General features: G+C 36.4%; 1 protein-coding gene across 1 annotated transcript in view; it reads left to right on the forward strand.

Moving 5' to 3' along the window:
- The window catches only part of unc-13, a 312,040-nt gene that overhangs the window by 177,374 nt on the left and 112,601 nt on the right, over positions 1-22,065 (forward strand). The window contains exons 15-20 of the mRNA XM_067138400.2: positions 2,755-2,905; positions 3,331-3,615; positions 5,797-5,964; positions 7,428-7,612; positions 7,808-7,904; positions 17,857-18,078. Of these exons, the coding sequence (XP_066994501.2) occupies positions 2,755-2,905; positions 3,331-3,615; positions 5,797-5,964; positions 7,428-7,612; positions 7,808-7,904; positions 17,857-18,078 (1,108 nt within the window). The remainder of the gene's footprint in view (positions 1-2,754; positions 2,906-3,330; positions 3,616-5,796; positions 5,965-7,427; positions 7,613-7,807; positions 7,905-17,856; positions 18,079-22,065) is intronic.

A 22,065-nucleotide genomic window follows, 5' to 3' on the forward strand; every position in this document is an offset into this window, starting at 1 on the left:
GTTGATTCAATTTTCCTTATCAGATTATGGTCTTATAATTTATTAACTATCAAGGCTGTACGATTAAACTGAGGTTAACACTATATGTAGACTGTGTAATACAACCACCAGGCATGTATCATTATGTATACCCGGAGGTCACTTCTCCTACCAAATAATTTGTTGAAATCGTGACACTGAAAGGGCCTTTCCCCATTATGAAGAAGCATGTGGGTGCGAAGATTACTAAGTTCACAAAACGTCTTATTGCATTCCGAGCAGGGGTTTAGCTTTCCTCCAGTACGTACAGCTGTGTGTTATCGGAGGTTACCCCTAACTTCAAACGCTTTCTTGCATTTTCTACAGTAGGATGGCCTTGCTCCAGTATGTATCATGGTGTGTTGCTTAGGAGACAAGCTTTGACCAAACATTTAATTGCATTCTTTACACTGAAATGATGTCTCTCTATTATGATCAAACAGGTGTTTTTGTAGATTACCTCACTGGGTGGACGTTTTATTGCATTTCCAGCACTGTGTGTTCATTCTTTTATTTTAAGCAAACAATCCATGCATTGCAAGGAGTTCTAGGGAGACCAAAAGGAGGAACTGCATGCCTAGTTTTTTTTTAATGTTGCACCAACACAAATAGGTCTTATGGTGACGATGGGACAGGGAAGGGCTGGGAGTGGGAAGGAAGTGGCCGTGGCCTTAATTAAGGTACAGCCCCAGCATTTGCCTGGTGTGAAAATGGGAAACCACGGAAAACAATCTTCAGGGCTGCCGACAGTGGGGTTCGAACCTAGTTAATTCAAAACACTTCCCATTCCAGGCCTTACTCAACACAACCAATATCTTATCTGTAAAGAAAAGCAGATGTTCTATCATTAGTATCTACTACCTACCAGAGATGGTCAGTAGTGCAATAACAGATGAGACCTGTGATGCCCTTGCATACCTTGACAGTGATAAAACTCATTCTGGCCCATGACATGAATTGCAAAATTGATCACTGAATTGGAAAGCAACTGCAATACTAGAGTACTGTATTTGGAAAGAGAGGAGATGAAGTTATTGTTTGAACCTAAAGTAGAAACATATTGCATAATAACAGCAGCACAGTAAGTCTCAATTTCAACAGCGGGAAAGGGCTGGAATTGAAGTAATTAAAAGTTCTGGACCCTGTAGTTATCAGGTAAGACCTACTTACTGGTAGAGGCCACCAACAAAACCAAGAAAAATTTGAATTATTTATTGGTTATAATTTGTCACTGAAGCTAATGGGACCTTTTATGTAGCATCTACATCGAAAACAATTCACAGAACAATTATTACATGAAAAAAGAGGGAGAAAATTAAATCTGAAGTTTGAAAACTGAAGATCATCCACTTAAAAAATATACCATCACCAACCAGAATTCTCAGAGGGAAGCAGATGCATAAAGTCAATGAAGAGAAACTCGTAAATGAAGATACCAAGGTACAGGCAATACAAAAGACCTGTATTAAAGGAAATCTTAACACTGTACTAAGAAACCTGGAAGAACTTAGATATCTTACCTCATATAACATCTAAGAGAGAGAGAGAGATTTGTTCACTGCCATTTCTGAGAACTCAGCAACCTACCCCACAAATATAATTTTCATGGCAAATTATTAAATATTATTAATAAATCAAGTACGGTATCTTAGCTACACCCTATCATTCTACAGCAATACCAATGTCAGTAACAGCATTGCAAAATTTAATAAAACCATGGGCACTATCAATTCAGTCATGAAACAGTCTATAGTCCAGAGAAACACATTTAAAGAACACTACTCAAACCAGTTCCCTTGTATGGAAGAGAGCATGGACCATGAGGAAAAGAGATGTATCCCGAATCACCGCTGCTGAGATGAGATTCATGAGACATACAGCAGGGTGGTGGTGAAAGAACTGAAGGTAGGACCTATGTTAAAAATTCATTTTAAAAAACAACAAAAGAACTGGAAGGACCATGTGAACAGAATGGGAAGGGAAAGAATCCCAAAGCAGATCTCACGATACAGCACAGAGGTAGTCACTCTATTGGACTCCCAGCTACGAGATGGATTGAGACTGTAACAGGCCAGTTGACTTTATACCTGTTTGGATGATGATGATGATAATGATGATGATGATGATAATGATAATGATGATGATAATGATGATGATGATGATGATGATGATGATGATGATGATGATGATGATGATGATGATGATGATAGAAAATAAATTTGTGTCCTCATCTTGAGGTGGTGCAGCTCTTTTCAGCCACACCCCCCAATGGAGGTGAGCATGGTGATTATGATGATTAAATATCATGCCCATTTCATTCAAGAGGCGCTATGCTATGCACCCCCGACATGTTAGAACAATAAGATTTGTCACTATCCACAATGTGCACAAACCAGTAATATACACATCATTAGGCAATAGTTGCCAATCATGTGAGGAAGTATAAAGAAGAGAACAATGTCATGTATGGCACACTCTACTGGTCTCGGCCAAAAATGTAAAGTGATTCTATATCCCTATTGGTAGTTTTTAATTGGACATTCAATAGTATATTTTCTCATTGAACATGTTTTCTTTCCTTTTTGCCTGCAGAATCATCTTAATAACTAGTTTTCTTGTAATTAAAACCTAAAACACAACCTACAATTATAGAACAGTAACTTTAAGTTAATATTATATTTACTGTCCAAGAGTTTGAGTAAAATAATAAAATTTATATGAAGGAAAATGTTTCAGCCACTTCCACTGTCTTTCAACCAAGTACCTGTGTCCAGGAGTGCCAGCTGTGATGAGCACACTCCTGGCAAATATCAATGCTTATTATGCGCACACAACAGCTTCATCAGCTGTATCGGCAAGCGATCGCTTTGCAGCATCGAACTTCGGAGTAAGTACCATTTTCAGTTCTTCATATACAGTGCATTCACCTTGGTGCAAAGGAAATTACACTTTATGTGGGAAAACAAGTCCACAATTTTGTAAAATTCACATCCAGCGTACAGCTAGCATTTCAAAAGAAAACTGAAGTTATCTTTTAACCCAATAAATATCCTTATTTGTTTGAAAGAAAGGTGGTAAAAGTTAATTTAGCAGTACCCATATCTTTCCACTACAATATTTCTAATGCATGTGTTACCACAATATAATTTAAAGATGAAAGAAACAGGTGAAATCTAAAAGTTAATGATTTTGCTCTCCTTTGAGAAATTGTATGGAATGGCTTGCAGCTTAGTTTTGTGTGCACTGACATTTATCAGAAATGCAAAAATGAAATTATCTTTCTCTTTCTAACTTACTCCTTATATATTACAGAAAGAAAAATTTGTGAAGCTGCTGGACCAGCTGCACAATTCGCTGCGAATTGATCTGTCTATGTACCGCAACAACTTCCCAGCATCAAGTCAAGAGAAGCTCATGGACCTCAAATCTACGGTGGATCTGCTAACCAGCATAACTTTTTTTCGTATGAAGGTGCAGGAGTTGTCAAGTCCACCACGAGCCAGCACTGTGGTCAAAGACTGTGTCAAGGCTTGCTTGCGCTCCACATATCAGTTCCTTTTTGAGAACTGCTATGAGTTGTTCAACAGAGAATTTCAGGTATGTATCAATAAAAGTCATATCCTGTAACTCAGTCCGATTTTTTCTGAAGATGTACTTGTACTTGTACTTGTTAAAATTCATCTTCTTCTTCTTAAATGTGTCTTATAAGGTCCTCCTGACACTGACTATTAATCTGGCATATTCATGTCTGCTTTCTGTTGGGTGAATTAGCTTCTGAGGGTATACAGTTCAATCTTGGATGTTTGCCAGCCAGGATCCTCACCTTCCAACATCTCTATGACCCTCTATTGTCTCTTGTAGGATTAACTTCAGAAATTGGTACTGATCATGTCTTAGAATATGTCTTCAACATTTTACTGTCTTGTCCAACTCTGGCTCTCATTAGCACATCTTCTCTGGATTTTTGAATTGGCATTGAAATGCTAAGCCACATTTCAAATGCTTCTATTTGGCTCATGGCTGCTGCTTTTAGAGTCCAGACTTCACACACATATAACAACAGTGACCAAATATAGCACTAAAGCATTCTTTGTCTTGACTTCAAAGTTAGAGTTTATATAATACCATATTTTCTCTATAGTTTTCTCATCAATTATATCCCACACAATTTCTCCTCTATTTGATTATTTTGAATTGTATGCATTTTTTTTGCATTTTTTTCACTTGCCAAAGCATTTCATTTTGATATTTTGGTGCATATTTTGTGTTTTAATAAAAATTGTGATTGGTATTAGTTTAGATTATTTCATAAAGACTTACTGGTTTTGTTCATTTGAGGGGAAGTGCACTTTCAAAGTTTTATTTATAAAAGTACTGAATTTTACATGCACATTTTCTGACTCATAAATACTAAACCAGTTTTCTTTACATTAATACATCCATTATTAAAGTAATTTGTATAGCTTGGTGTAGAAGTCATATTTGTGTTGTTTTCAAAGAGATACCAGAATTTCTATGACAGACTTAAATACAGTATACTTTGGCAATGTATGCACACTACTTGTAAAAAAAAAAAAAAAATGTCTTTCAAATGGCCACTATTCTCTTCCCCTCCCCATAAAGACAAGCTCTTGGGCTCTCTTCTTCGCAAGGACACTGTATTTCTCATGTTACTTTCATTAATGAAAGGATTATTAAAGTGAAGGTGTGTTTGAAAGGAGAATATCGAACAGTTGTGTAGGTCTATGCCCCTCAGCAGACTTGCAGTGAAGAAGAAAAACTGAACTTGCTACAACAACTAGAGGACAGTATAAATGAGGAGAACCTATTACTAATGGGTGACTGTAATGCCCAGGTAGGAGAATATACAACTGGATATGAAGGGATTATGGGGCCTTTCAGTTCTGGGACAAGAAACACAGAATGAGAACTTGATCTGTGCTTGAGGAATAACTTACTTTTAAAGAACACATGGTTCCAGAAAAAAAGAAAGTCATCAAATAATTCAGTACAGCTGGAATGTTAGTTATAAGTTGGTAATAGATTGTGTAATAACTGACCTGAGGTGTGGAGAACAAGTGCAACATGTGAAAGCTATTCCTAGTGAATGTCTTAATAGCAACCATAAGCTCCTGGTGGCTAACCTGGCAGGAATCCAAGTGCAGAAAACAAAAATCAGAAAGAGGATACCAAGGAGTAACGACTGGAAGCTAAAGGAAGAGGATTGTAAACAGAAATTCCAAGAAATGATCAAAAGCAAGTTACCACTGTCAGAGTTCAGCTGTAGTGACAAGGAATGAAATAATTTTAGAATTGATTGCATCACTAGTGCAGAAGAACAAGCAGGAAAGTAATGCATCAATTTTTGTTCGTGTATTGTTCTTGAGTTCCTCAATAATTGCTGGCTTGTTGAGATAGATGTATTCTTTGAGACACCCTCCAAAGTAAAATCTAGCATTGTCAAATCTGTTAAGTAAAGTTTCATCTGGTTTTCAGTGTTCAACTTTTCCTTGGTTACTTTCTCAAATGTCCTTTAGAAGACTGCAAAAAGAAAATGGAATATCATTGTAAAGACATAAGTTATTCAGTACCAGTATCTCAACCCATATATGACTTCTGCATCACCCTGTATTATTCTGATGCTATAGTGTTGGCAGATTTTTTTTTTTTAATCAAATCTTGATAAACCCTCATTGAGTATTTATAAGTTTTATCATTGATTAAAACCAACTTTCTGTAACAAATGATAACCTGTACTGATATTAAGGATGATTTCAGGCTGACCCCAATGAGGCAAAGCGTGATCAAGAAGACCATGGACCACGGCTGGACAGTCTTGACTTCTGGCACAAGCTTATCGCACTAATTGTTTCAGTCATTGAGGAGGATCGAAACAGTTATGCTCCTGTGCTCAACCAGTTTCCTCAAGAGCTTAACATTGGCCAAGTATGGATGATAAGCATTTTGTTTTTAATTTGGTTACTCATAATATATATTTGATTATGTGTAAGATGTTCACCTATTATATTTTAATGTGTGTAACATATCAGGAAGTTACCTACCATGGAGGAAGGTCAATGGACTGACTAGCCAGCTGGAATCACGCCATCGACAGAGTAACATTATTGCAACAGCTCACATTCTATGCTAGAGCAGAGAGTACCGCGTGAGTTGGCCATGCGGTTAGGGGCGCACAGCTGTGAGCTTGCATCCGCGAGATACTGGGTTCAAACCCCACTGTTGGCAGCCCTGAAGATGGTTTTCCGTGGATTCCCCTTTTCACACCAGGCAGATGCTGGGGCTGCACCTTAATTAAGGCCACATCCCCTTCCTTCCCACTCCTAGGTCTTTCCTATCCCATCATCACCATAAGACCTATCTGTGTCAGTGTGGTGTAAAAAAAAATAGAATGGAGAGTGGTGAGGATTCCATTAAGATAAGTTCCAAAATTCAAGTTTCAAGGAATTAAATAGAAATAAACTTATATATTTGAGTGTATTTAGATAGAATATGATGATGTTCTTTCAAGAATGAAACATGTCATTCTATTTTAATGAAGTTTTTTTTCTTTGTCAGATATAATTCTGTTACCATATGTTTTCTTTTTCAGATAGTTTATAAATGTATTTATTCAAAATTAGGTTTGGCACCCAAAGAACCTAACAGTCATAACTTAACTGAGTCCTTAAAAGAGATGGCTTCAGATATCAAAAAGCATACCACATAGTCAAGAATCTTGTCTCCTTACTTCCAAATCTTCCCCCAAAGTTTGCATCATTTTTGTAACACTACTCCTTTCTCAGAAATTATCCAGAACAAATCATGCTGCTTTCCTTTGGATTTTTTCCAGTTCTAATATCAAGTAATCCTGGTGTGGGTCTCATACACTGGAACTATACTCTAATATTGGAGTCTTACCAGAGAATTTGTCCTGTGTTTCTGGTCTTTTAATATCTGTATTCATCTTTATCTTTTTATTGCCTTTTTCTGTGTTTGTCTGGCTTTCATCTTCTCCAACACTTTCCACATCAAATCAAGGTCTGATGCGATCAGTTAATGAGTGCTGAAGCCTGATTTCTTGATGAAACTGGGAAGCAGAAATGAGCTGGCTAGAGGTTGAAAAGGAATGGATGTAGAAATGGGATTGATGAGGAGAGAGCCAACCTATTTAATGGCAGTGCACAAAGATATGGAGATTGTCCTTGTCCCTTTATGTTTTCTTTCAATTCTCCCACCCACCACATTGATCTGTCATTGTGTTTGTCCTGTTTTGTGTTTTGTTCAATGTTCCTATGTTTATCACTAGATTTTAATTAAATGTTGTTCATGGAAAATGTGCTCATACGTTGCTGCATACAAACATAAATGTTGATCTATTCACTATTAACTGTGAATTTTGTTCTGTGCAGTTATCTGCAGCTACAATGTGGGGACTGTTTGCTGTGGACATGAAATACGCCCTTGAGGAACACGAGCAACACCGCCTTTGTAAATCATCAGCCTATATGAACCTGCATTTTAAAGTCAAGTGGTTACATACCAACTACGTAAAAGATGTGCCTCCCTATAAGGGTTCTGTACCTGAGTATCCAGCGTAAGTTCCTCAATATTTTAAAATTACTGAACTAACTCAAATGAAAAATGAAGCTGCGACAACAATAGTATGTTTGTAGTAGAAATAGTATTTTTTTCTTATAGTACTTAAGGAAATCTCGCAATGTTAGGAATTAAAGAAAGTTACTTTTAGATTAATTATAAAATATTTGTAGAGCTCTATCTCTACTTCCAGGTGGTTTGAACCATTTGTGATGCAGTGGCTCAATGAAAATGATGATGTTTCCTTAGAATACCTCCATGGAGCCTTTACTAGGGATAAAAAAGACGGTGTAAGTATATCTAAAATATTTTGCTAATTATTTATTAATTTAAGAGTCTGTCCTAAAGAAAGCTTTCAGTAATACATGTACCAATGCACAGTTTTGTTTTTGTTTAATAAAGAAATTATAATTCCTAAATAACAAAGTGTGATATACAGAGAGGCCCTAATGCAGAGGAAAGTAAAATCCACACAAGTGAGATGAAATTCCTAAGAAGTATGCTGGCCAAGAAAAGACAGGACCAAATACAAAATATTGTAACATGAGGAACACCAGATGTATGTGGAGTGGGAGAGAGAGAGAGAGAGGGAGAGAAACAATCAAGACTGAGGTGGTATGGACACATAAAAAGAATGGGAGGAATGAAGATCCCAAAGTAGATGCTTGAACAGGAGATTGGAGGTAAAAGACCTAGAGGTTGACCCAGGAAATGACGGAGAGAACAAATTGATCACAACCTAAGGAAGAGAGTGGCAAACTTTTGAGATGTCTTTGATGATGAATGATGGATCTATAATGCTACATAAAAGCATAAAGTTCTGGAATTCTATCCTGTACTGCTAGTAATATGGAGTTCCTCAACTCAACATCAAATTGGACAAGGGGAACAATGATGATGATGATGATGTTGATGATGTAGATAGGAACTCCATTTTACTGTCAGTTCAAGATAGACTGTCATGTAGCAGGCTTATAGATACCCTTCTAATTTATATTTCAGTTCTAATATTATTTTGTCACAAACTGGGGTTAAACAAGAAAATCTGCATGACCATTAATACTGACTTAAAAAGTCCTCTCAATTTATTTTATTCCTCCTGATAATGTTCTTATGAATTTGAAAAGCACTGATGCTGTTTGGAAGTAAATCTGCCAAACTAAGTTGGTGATAATAGAAATACTGGCTAACAGACTTCTTTACTACCATGCAAGACAATTTAGCAACCTGCCTTCGGAAGGTGTTCCCAAGTAGTGATGGGCCAAATGTCACCATTAGTTTTCTGAAGAGCCCCTCAAACATTTGGGCATACTTTAAAATTTGGCTTCATAAACATAAATTGCCTAATTTTGTGATAGATTGGAGAAGTCTTCTCCCATCATCCCCAGCTGATTTAGAGGTTAGATAGCTCTTTTTAGGTGTTGAGGATGAAAACTGTCATTTTCCAAAGCAGAACCATTAGGGAAGTTGCACTGAGATAATTTCTGTACATCAAGGTCAGGAGCATCGAGAAATGACAAGGGACATGAAGACAGAGGAGTTTTTTACCTACCAAAGATTCATTCTGATGAGGAAATTCTAACTACTCCCCAAATATCCCTATCTGTTACTTTGGTTTCTATACAACTAAATTTAGAAAATTGTATTCTTTTCAGCCACATTTGGGGCAGTTTGAATTCATGTTGATTTTCCTTCATTTTAGAAACTAGGTCACAAAGAGCAATGTGTGTAACAGGTGTTAGATCCTGCCAGCATTCCAAAGAACTTTGATCAATCAATCAATCAATCAATCAATCAATCAATCAATCAATCAATCAATCAATCAATCAATTGATCAATCAATCTCTGCATTTAGGGCAGTTGCCCACGTGGCACATTCCCTATCTGTTGTTTTCTAACCATTTCTTAAATCATTTCAAAAAAATTAGAAATTTATTGAACATCTCCCTTGGTAAGTTATTCCAATTCCTCCTACATATAAATGAATATTTGCCCCAATTTGTCCTCTTGAATTCCAACTTTATCTTCATATTGTGATCTTTCCTACTTTTAAAAACACCACTCAATCTTATTCGTCTACTAATGTCATTCCACGTCATCTCTCCGCTGACAGCTCGGAACATACCACTTATTGTTACAATTCTTGTTTATTGCTCCTGATAATGTTCTTATGGATTTGAAAAGCATTGATGCAGTTAGTCAAGCAGCTCGTCTTCTTTCTCCCAAGTCTTTCCAGCCCAAACATGGCAACATTTTTGTAATGCTACTCTTTTGTCGGAAATCACCTAGAATGAATCGAGCTGCCTTTCTTCCCAGTTCGTGAATCAAGTAATCGTAGTGAATGGTTCCATACACTGGAACCATACTCTAGTTGGGGTCTTACCAGAGACGACTTATATGCCCTCTCCTTTACATCCTTACTACAACCCCTAAACACCCTCATAACCATGTGCAGAGATCTGTACCCTTTATTAACAATCATATTTATGTCATTACCCCAATGAAGGTCTTTTCTTATATTAACACCTAGGTACTTACAGTGATCCCCAAAAGGAACTTTCACCCCATCAACGCAGTAATTAAAACTGAGTGGACATTTCCTATTTGTGAAACTCACAACCTGAGTTTTAACCCCGTTTATCATCACGCCATTGCCATTACCATTACCATACAACGTTATCGAGGTCATTTTGCTGTTGCTCACAATCTTGTAACTCGTTTATTACTCTATACAGAATAACATCATCCTAAAAAGCCTTGTCTCTGATTCCACTTCTTTACTCATATCATTATTTTATATTCATAAGGAAACATAAAGATCCAATAACACTGCCTTGAGGAATTCCCCTCTTAATTATTACAGGGTCAGATAAAGCCTCACCTACTCTAATTTTCTGAGATCTATTTTCTACAAAAATAGCAACCCATTCAGTCACTCATTTATCTAGTCCAATTGCACTCAATTCTGCCAGTAGTCTCCAATGACCTACCCTATCAAATGCTTTAGACAGGTCAATCGCGATATAGTCCATTTGACCTCCTGAATCCAAGATATCTGTTATATCTTGCTGGAATCCTACAAATTGAGCTTCAGTGGAATAACCTTTCCTAAACCCGAACTGACTTCTATCAAACCAATTATTAATTTTGCAAACATGTCTAATATAATCAGAAAGAATGCTTTCCAAAGCTTACATACAATGCATGTCAAACTTACCGGCCTGTAATTTTCAGCTTTATGTCTATCACTGTTTCCTTTATACACAGGGGCTACTATAGCAACTCTCCATTCATTTGGTATAGCTCCTTCATGCAAACAATAATCAAATAAGTACCGTACTTCAGATATGGTACCATATCCCAACCCATTGTCTTTAGCATATCCCCAGAACTCATATCAAATCCAGCCAAATTTCTTGTTTTCAACTTTTGAATCTTATTGTAAATGTTATTATCATACATAAATTTTAATACTTCTTTAGTATTAGTCAGCTCCTCTATCTGGACATTATCCTTGTAACCAAGAATCTTTACATACTGCTGACTGAATACTTCTGCCTTTTGAAGATCCTCACATAATACACTCCCCTTGTTCATTAATAATTCCTGGAATGTCCTTCTTGGAAACTGTTTCTGTCTTAAAGTACTAATACAAACCGTACCCTTCCATTTTTCACTAAAATTTGTATGACTGCCAATTATGCTTGCCATCATATTATCCTTAGCTGGCTTCTTTGCTAGATTCAATTTCTTAGTAAGTTCCTTCAATTTCTCCTTACTTCCACAGCCATTTTTAACTCTATTTCTTTCCAGTCTGCACATCCTTGTTACTCTCTTTATTTCTTTGTTATAATAAGGTGGATCTTTACCATTCCTTACTACCTTTAAAGGTTCAAACTATTTTCATATTCCTCAACAATTGCTTTAAACCCATCCCAGAGTCTGTTTACATTTTTATTTACTGTTTTCCACTGATCATAGTTACTTTTTAAAAACTCCCTCATGCCTGCTTTATCAGCCATATGGTACTGCCTAATAGTCCAACCTTTAAGGCGTTCCTTTCTATCACGGTTATTTTTAACTATGACAAAAATAGCTTCATGATCACTAATACCATCTATTACTTTGGTTTCTCTATAGAGCTTATCTGGTTTTACCAGCACCACATCCAGAATATTCTTCCCTCTAGTTGGTTCCATCACTTTCTGAATCAGCTTTCCTTCCCATATTAACTTATTTGCCATTTGTTGGTCATACTTCCTCTCATTCGCATTACCTTCCCAAATGATATTTGGTAAATTGAGATCACCCGCTACTATCACGTTCCTTTCCATATCATTTCCCACATAGTGGATTACCTTATCAAATAATTTGGAATCAGCGTCAGTGCTACCCTTTCCCGGTCTATACACTCCAAAGACATCAAGTTGCATATTATGTTTAGAAATGAGCCTTTCATGTTTGTCATCTTTAACTTTTTCGTGGCTTACAAATTCTTCTTTCACCAGAATGAATACTCCCCCTCCCAGCATTCCTATCCTATCTCTATAATACACACTCCAGTTCCATGAGAAAATTCCTGCATCCATTATATCACTTCTCAGCTGTGATTCAACTCCTATTACAATATCTGGTAAGTAAATATCTATTAAACTACTCAGTTCTATTCCTTTCTTTACAATACTTCTACAGTTCAACACTAACATTTTTATGCCATCCCTACTTGACTTCCAGATCCCTGTAACCTTATCACCGCTCCCTAGACCACCCTGTTTCCCTATTACCTTTCCAAACTAATTTCCTAACTTATAGGTACCACTACGGTTTAAGTGAAGGTCATCTGAGCGCAGATCCCTATCTCCTACCCACTTATTAGGATCTAGTAATCTCACTCCCAGTTTCCCACATACCCACTCCATAGCCTCATTTAAATCTCCAATCACCCTCCAGTCAGTATCTCTCCTACACAATATCCCACTGATAACAATCTCCCCTTCCTTAAACTTCACCCATACTGCATTTACCAGATCCCACACATCCCCAACTACAGTATGTTGGTACTTATACCAGCTTACCTTACGTTGTTGGTACCAATGTGAATCCCTACCACCTTCTCCTTCCCCTCCTCCTTCCCTTCTACTTTCCTCAACATCTGCCTCAATCTAATTCCCGAATAATACTCTACCCTGGTTCCCTTTCCTCCACACACTTTCCCCACATGTCTAACAATGGAATCCCCCATGTCCAGAGCCTCAACCCTACCCACCTCATTTGATTTTCTCCCCTCCTGGTCAGCTCTATCTTTCCTGACAGCTGCAGATGCTACTTCCTCCTCACTTTTATCCATCCCATAAGCCTGTTCCACCTGTCTTTTCCTATTGTCTATTCTACATTTCCCCTTCCTACCTTTTCCTTTCCTCCTACATCCACACATCTCAGCAAAAGTTCCCTGTTCATCATCTTCCCTCTGCTTTTCTACCTGCAGTGACTCATACTGATTTCTCACAGACACCTGTCCTGAATTCTCATCCTAAATAGAGCCCTTAGCCTGCAATCTCCTTCCCCTTAGAACATTAGACCACCTGTCTTCTACAATTCCTTCCTTTCCTTCCCATCCCTCTTTTACACCTACTGTATCCTGTACATTGTTTGAGGGAGGTCTACCTTCCTTCCTGTCTTCTGAGAGAATCCTAATTATTTCCCTCAAACTCTCCAACTCCTCCCTCATACTCTTCAATGCCTCGCCACACCCACAGTTCCTACACTTGCACTCCTTAGTCATTCTTTATAGAAAAATGGAAAGAAAAGGAAAAATAAAATAACTTATTATGTGCACAAAAATGAAAGGGAAGAAATATAGTCTAGGATAGTACACGAAGATCACACGACAATAAGGTAATTAATATACTACTACACTACAATACTACTTAGTCGTACTCTATTTTTATCCTACAACACCACAACAGGATAAAAACTGCCGTTAATTACTGAATACCGAATGGAATACACAAGAATTACACAATTCTAAATTGCAGTTAAGCCTATCCTAATTACAACTACAGAATTCTAGTAAGAGAATTTCTATGGATACTTCTACTATACTACACAAAAATTTATAATAATAGAATAAGCACACTAATTTCAAATATTATTCATATACTACTTTACAGTACACTACAATAATTTTGATTGACTGATTGATTGATTGATTGATTGATTGATTGATTGATTGATTGATTGATTGATTGATTGATTGATTGATTGATTGATGTTTAAAGGGGCCTAACATCGAGGTCATCGGCCCCTAGTGGTACGGAATGAGATGAAATGAGATGACAAATTAAAAGTCCAAAATCCTCCACTGACCAGAAATCAAAGCGTGAGGACGAAGAATGAATGGATGGATTGCTATGAAGTTAAAATGATCAGTGGATCCGACCCACAGTGCCTCACATGCACAGAAGCTGGCACAAAACATTCGTAGTACGGACCAAGGGACTGCTTCTATAGCACGATACTGAATCAATTAGAATATGCTCGTTCTCGAAACGGGTCCAAAATCCAGGTCATAGGCCCTCATAATGGTATTTATCACTAGAAAAGTAGAACCATGGTATTTCCCATGTTGCGGTACTAATCAAGAGTAGCGTAGACTCGCGGTATTCCATACATTATGGTACGACTCACAGGTAATGAAATTCGCACATGTATTACACACCTAATGTGTTTCGCACATTGCAGCTTCCTTGACAGGCAACACAAACCTACGGTGTTCATCACCTAAGTGTACTAACCACAGCGACTTGTACTATCCCGTGGTGTTCCTCATATAGGGGGTACTAATCATAGGCAAGCCTATCCCATGGTGTCACTCGTATAGTGCTACTAATCACAGGTACTGTAAAAGCCGTCGTGCCCACGTTTGCTACTAATCGCAAACCTATTTTGTACCCAACATAGTGGTACTACGCGCAAGTAAAGGCTACCCATGGTGTTCCCCGCGTGGTGGTACAAATCACAAATAGTTTCATGGTTCCAATTTGATCATTCCTTGGTTGCCCCTTTTAGTCACCTCTTACGACAGGTAGAGGATACCGTGGGTGTATTCTTTGTCTGCGTCCCCCACCCACAGGGGGTTACAATAATTTTAAACTACGCTCAGACGTATCCTAATTACAATAACATATGTTACTACTCAGCACAAACATCTATCAGTAAACTGTGTTTCATTCTCTGCAAGGAAAAACTCTTACACTGTACTGTTTTTACAACAAGACCCTTTGAAAAGTTTAGCATAAAAACTGCAAAAAGAGCATGGAATATGTTTGGTATTTCTTTTATTTATTTATTTCAACTTTCCCCAACTGGAGATTGTCCATGAGGACAAAGTATACAAAAAGACAACATGAATATTAACAGTAATTGTGAGAAGATTAACTGGAAGATGAGAGCAACTTTGAGCAGTACACTTGGAAGACAGAGCCATCTAGAATTTGATTCTCGATTTTGTTACATAACTCCATGCATGATCCATGGAACCAAGGTGTACATTTGTTGCAGAAAATTAATGTTTCAGAAGTAAACAAACTGGACTTGCTGCAGAGTAGGTTGCTAAACAGGAAAAAATCACTACAAACATATTGCTGATATCTGGAAACAAATCAATTACTTCAAAATAGGCTAGGGTAATCTAAGCATTGATTCATTCATGATTAGTATTACATTAATCAAGTTCCACATGTAATAGAAATCAAACTTACATTACATCACACCCCGGTCTCTGCTAATGTGTCCGTGATGAACAAGAGCCTTGCCAGACTTCGTGATACAGATGTAAATTATAAGACTTCATGATCTTGCATACCATTCACACAACATACACATGATGACTCACACAACTTAGTTATATGTTCCCAGGAAAAGCTTTCAGCAGGCAGATTTGAATTTATAAGAAGAAGCAACATGCCAAATGTCCATTGCAGTTGGAAGGTATATCGTATGCATGAGTTTTGTGCTTGTTGAAGTCGCAAAGCTTGTTCAGCCTTTAGATTGACTAGTACCATATCACAGTGGTCTAAAATCGGGAATAGAAGTGCTTGGATTAATTTTAACTTAAGGATTTGAGGGAAAGCATTCTTGTGGCATTTCAGGGGATATAGAGCTGCAAAAATCACAGTAAAATCACTTGTAATATCTCCCAGAAATATTTACACAGAACTGATTTAAAATAATCAAAGTAAAGATATATATGCTTATGTTTAAGGTGGATGTTCTTTGCTTTTGAAATGTTCGATTATTTTTTACAAACTTCTTTCAGTGGACACCTCTCCACATCTTTAGTATATCCCCACAAACCTTATTAATTCCAGCTGCTTTTCTAGTTTTCAACTTTTGTATCTTATTGTAAATGTCTTTGTTATGGTACCATAGGTAAATTTCAATATTTTTTTAGTGTTAGTCACCTCCTTTATCTGGACATTATACTTGTAACCAACAATGTCTACATACTACTGACTGAATACTTTTGCCTTCTGTAGATCCTCACATATACACTCCTCTTGTTCATTAATGATTTCTGGAATGTCCTTCTTGGAACCTGTACCTATAGGCCTACATACTCTTCCTTTTTTTTGCTAACATTTGTATGACTTCCAATTATGCTTGCCATCATGTTATCCTTAGCTGACTTCTTTGCTAGATTCAATTTCCTAGTAAGTTCCTTCAGTTTCTCCTTATATCCAAAACCATTTATAACCATTTTCCATCTTGCATCTCCTTCTCGGTCTCTGTTATGATATAGCGGGTCTTTACCATTCCTTACCACCTTTAAAGGTACATATCTGTTTTTCACATTCCTTAACAATTACATCAAACCCAACTCACAGTATGTTTAAATTTTTATTTCCCATTTTCCACCTATCATGATTAGTTTTTTTAAAATAGATACTGAGTGATAACTAAATGTTTCAGAAATGTGCAGCAAATAGTTACTCAGGAAGGATACCACTATATAGTCCCTTTTATCAGAAATCGCTGAGTCTTTGCATTTGTAACATAAAGTTGATTATATTTGGTTAGGCTTCATATGTAGCATTTACTTTTCTCTCAACGATGCAATCTTCAACATCATTTTACTTATCTTTCAGCCATTCATCCCTTACACCCTACACCTTCTTTATAATGAATTACGATTTCAGTACCCCACCTGCCATTTTCATTTCTTACTGTATCTGGCTGTCTTAATTATTGTTTTGTCTTCCATCTGATCTCACCTTTCCTCCTATCTTTACATCTACATTTGTACTAATTCATTCTCTCAAAGTAATTTAACACTCATATTGTTCAGCAAATGCATGTGGTTATGGCTTTCAATAGATATTTTTTTTCTGAGAATCTGTTAAACATTACAAATACTAACTCTTACAAGAAAATTTGTATTATGTCCTCTTTTCAGTACAATTGGAACACTTTACACTATAATTAAATAATAAATTCAGTCATTCAAAAGCATTTTTATCAACCAGTACATGTTTCATTTCTCACTGGACCAACCTCAGCTGTCTAGTAAACTTGACAAAATACATCTTAATGCTACTAGAAAAGTATAAAAACATAAATGCATAAAATGATGATGGTAGTTATGAAGTTGAGAAATTTTCATTAAAAAAAATTAGTGTGACTATTTTAAAAGTCCTGTTTGTTTCTATCCTAATAATAAATAGTCACTGTTATAGTATAACTATAGTGTGACTATGTTTATAAAGTCCTCTTTTTGCAATCTTGATACAAAATTTAAAATATATTTTGACAGTGTTGTTCTGGTGTATTCTAGCCATAAAATGGACTGGATATTTGTGGAGGTGATTATGGAAACTCCTCATAAATGGACTATAGTGGACCTTTTTGTTCCCTTAAACATGTCAACACCGGGCGAGTTGGCCGTGCGTGTAGAGGCGCGCGGCTGTGAGCTTGCAACCGGGAGATAGTAGGTTCGAATCCCACTATCGGCAGCCCTGAAAATGGTTTTCCGTGGTTTCCCATTTTCACACCAGGCAAATGCTGGGGCTGTACCTTAATTAAGGCCACGGCCGCTTCCTTCCAACTCCTAGGCCTTTCCCATCCCATCGTCGCCATAAGACCTATCTGTGTCGGTGCGACGTAAAGCCCCTAGCAAAAAAAAAAAAAAAACATGTCAACATGCCATGAAGAGTAACTATGATAAATGAATTCTCTTTTTTGCAGTTTCAACGCAGCAGCGAGCATGCACTTTTCTCCAACTCTGTAGTAGATGTCTTCACACAGCTTACACAGTGCTTTGATGTAGTCTCAAAACTAGAATGCCCTGATCCAGAAATCTGGAAAAGGTACATGAAACGTTTTGCAAAAACCATCGTTAAGGTTCTTGTGGAATATGCTGATATAGTGAAGAAAGAATTCCCCATCCATTTGAAGGAGGAAAGAATTGTAAGTAAATTCTCTCATAACAGTACTGTTTCATTTTTATTTTTTATTTTTGACAACATTCTTTCCAGTTAACTTATCAGTAGCACAGCATTTGAGTTTTTCTTAACTAAATTCAAATCTAGTCCTTTAGTTACCATAGGTAATATTCAGATTTATAAAATGCTTTTAAAATATTTACTACAATACAAACTATTGGAGCATGGACACTTCATGATTAAGGCAAGGTTTTTATTTTTATCCTAAGAAAACTGGATCACTAGTCTAAAAATGATCTTTGATCATTTCAGTTTATAGAATACTAGCAAGATACCCGTCCTTCGCTACGGTATTATACTGACATTTATAATTGAATGCTTATTATTTTAGATATATAATCCGCCAAAATTTGCGATCTGACTCATTTTCTGCGAGAATCCACCAAAATTCCCGATCTGACTCGTTTTCTATTAAATTACGGCACGTTTCCTCCCATTTTTCAATCTTCCTTTCCAGCAATCAATTTCGTACTTCCCGGGATAGGCTCAGGTATTCCTCCCGGTCAGTTGGGTCCGTAAATCTTTGCCATCTTTTCCTATAACCATTTTTAATATGGATAAAATCCTTCAGGAGATTCGGCGTGGTGTCATATTGGGTGCCTTGGCGGCACCGAACCCGCGGCCAGACTGCATTCTTAGTCATTACCCATCCAGGAGCCGTTTCCAGCGCGGTCCGCACATTTGACGACGGTCCGGAACATTATTATTATTATTATTATTATTATTATTATTATTATTATTATTATTATTATTATTATTATTATTATTATTATTATTATTATTATTATTATTATTATGTGTTGCTGGAATGGCTGATGACAGGGAAAACCGGAGTATCTGGAGAAAAACCTGTCCCGCCTCCATTTTGTCCAGCACGAATGTCACATGGACTGACCGAAATTTGAACCACGGAACCCAGCTGTGAGAGGCCGGCATGCTGCCGCCTGAGCAATGGAGGATCCTTATAAGTACATTAAGAACAGTAAAATCAATTAGTCTCACCTCCTTCTACACCCTACCGCCGTTAAGTTTATTTACCGCCACCCTTCCCCCCCCCCACCAAAAAAAATTAAAAGAAGGCTTGTTTCTTTATGTTTAAAGGAGATTCCAAACACCAATGTTCACGTCTATTACCTTCAGTTTTGAGATATAAGTATCCCCATAAAAATAATTTACTTTTTCACTTCATTTCACACTACCCTCCCCCCCTATGTGAATTTTCCCGCAAAATATACTTGTTTCTTTAATAGTAAAGGATCTTCTAAATACCAATTATCACGACTCTAACTTCTTCAGTTTTTGATTTATGTGCCCTCCAAGATGATTTCTCCTCCCAAAAAGCATTTTTTGTTTTTTGGTTTTTTGTTTTTAAAAGAGATCCAAATACGAATTTTCACGTCTGTAACAACTTTAGTTTTTATTAGATGTATGTATTCTCATACAATTAAGTCAATTAATTTTTCAATTCTTTCACCGCTCCCCCCCCCCCCCCATTGGATTTTCCGAGAATGCGTGTTTCTTTACTTTTAAAGCTGATTGCAAATATCAAATTTCACGTCTGTAACATCTTCACTTTTGAGATATCAGCAGCCTAATTAAAAGAATTCAACACCATTTTCAGTCACTTTTACACACACCCCCCCCCCCGCCCTCCACCCAAGTGGTATTTCCGAAAACTAAAAATACACGTTTCTTTATGTTTAATAGAGATAAAAAATACCATTTTTCACTTCTGTAACATGTTAAGTTTTTTTTAGATATACTGTAAAAATTCTCATTTTAAAATGTCACCCCTTTTGAGTTCCCCTTAAGTGGAGTTTCCAAAAACAAATCACCTATGTTTATTTACATTTACAGGAGATTCCAAACACCCACTTTTTACGCCTGTAACATTTTACGTTTCCAAGATATTCTGTAGATATAGTCTTTCAAAAAATTCATCCCAATTTGTCACTCCTGTTCAACCGCCATTAATTGGATTTTCCAAAAACTAAAAAATATGTGTTTCTTTATTTTTAAAGGAGATCCCATATACAAATTTTCAGTTCTGTAATATCTTTCGTTTCTGAGATATATGTATCCTCATTAAAGGCATTCAACCCATTTTTCACCCTTTTACACCCCTCCTATTGGGATTTACAGGAAACAAAAAAATACGTGTTCCTTTATTTTAGAAGAGATTATAACCACCAATATTTACATCTGTAAATTTTAAAGTTTTAAGATGTAGACACACTCATTTTAAAAAATTCACCCTTTCTTTTCACTCCCCAATATTTGGATTTTCCAAAAGCGAAAAAATTCGTGTTTCTTTACCTTTAAAGTAGATCCCATATACCAATTTTCAGATCTATAATATCTTCAGGTTCTGAAATATAAGTAGCCTCATTAAAGGCATTCAACCCATTATTCACCCTTTTACACCCTTCCTATTGGGATTTTCCGAAAACAAAAGAATACGTGTTTCTTTATTTTTAAAGGAGATTCTAAATACCAATTTTTACATCTATAAACTTTAAAAGTTTTGAGATATAGATACACTCATTTTAAAAAATCACCTCCTTTTCACCCCCCATTAATTGGATTTTCCAAAAACAAAAAAATACGTATTTCTTTATTTTTAAAGACGATCCCAAACACCAATTTTCAGGTCTGTAATATCTTCAGTTTCTGAGATATAAGTAGCCTCATTAAAGGCATTCAACCCCTTTTTCACCCCTTTTTCACCCCTTTTCACTCCTCCTATTGCGATTTTCCAAAAACAAAAAAATACTTGTTTCTTTATTTTAATGAAGATTCTAAATACCAATTTTTACATCTGCAAACTTTAAAAGTTTGGAGATATAGATTCACTCATTTTAAAACAGCCCCTTTTCACCCTCCCATTAATTGGATTTTCCAAAAACAAAAAAATACGTGTTTCTTTATTTTTTAAAGAGATCAAAAGTACCAATTTTCAGGTCTGTAATATCCTCAGTTTCTGAGATATAAGTATCCTCATTAAAGGCATTCAACCCCTTCTTCACCTGTTTACACCCCTCCTATTGGGATTTTCTGAAAACAGAAAAATATGTGTTTCCTTATTTTTAAAGAAGATTCTAAATACCAAGTTTTACATCTGTAAACTTTTAAAGTTTTGAGATATAGATACACTCATTTTAAAATTTCACCCCCCTTTTCACCCCCTTAGCGGCGGAATATCCAAAAATCCTCTCTTAGCAAGCACCTACATCTTAATATGAGTCTATCCCCAAAATTTCATTTCTTTATGTCCAGTAGTTTTGGCTCGGCGATGATGAATCAGTCAGTCAGTCAGTCAGGACAAGTTATCTATATATATAAAATAGCTTGTCCTGACTGACTGACTGACTGACTGACTGACTGACTGATTCATCATCGCCGAGCCAAAACTACTGGACATAAAGAAATGAAATTTTGGGCATAGATTCATATTAAGATGTAGGTGCTCGCTAAGAAAGGATTTTTGGATATTCCTTCGCTAAGGGGGTGAAAAGGGGGTTGGAATTTTAAAATGAGTGTATCTATATCTCAAAACTTTGAAAGTTTACAGATGTAAAAATTGGTATTTAGAATCTCCTTTTAAAATAAGGAAAAACGTATTTTTTTGTTTTCAGAAAATCCCAATAGGAGGGGTGAAAAACGGTAAAAAGGGGGTTGGATGCCTTTAATCAGAATACCGGTAATTATATCTCAGAAACTGAAGATATTACAGACCTGAAAATTGGTACTTTTGATCTCTTTTAAAAATAAAGAAACACGTATTTTTTTGTTTTTGAAAAATCCAATTAATGGGAGGGTGAAAAGGGGGGTGAATTTTTAAAAACAGTGCATCTATATCTTCAAACTTTTAAAGTTTACAGATGTAAAAATAGGTATTTAGAATCTTCATTAAAAATAAAGAAACACGTATTTTTTTGTTTTCGGAAAATCC

The sequence above is a fragment of the Anabrus simplex genome, chromosome 1, assembly GCF_040414725.1.
Source record: "Anabrus simplex isolate iqAnaSimp1 chromosome 1, ASM4041472v1, whole genome shotgun sequence".
NCBI lineage: Eukaryota > Metazoa > Arthropoda > Insecta > Orthoptera > Tettigoniidae > Anabrus > Anabrus simplex.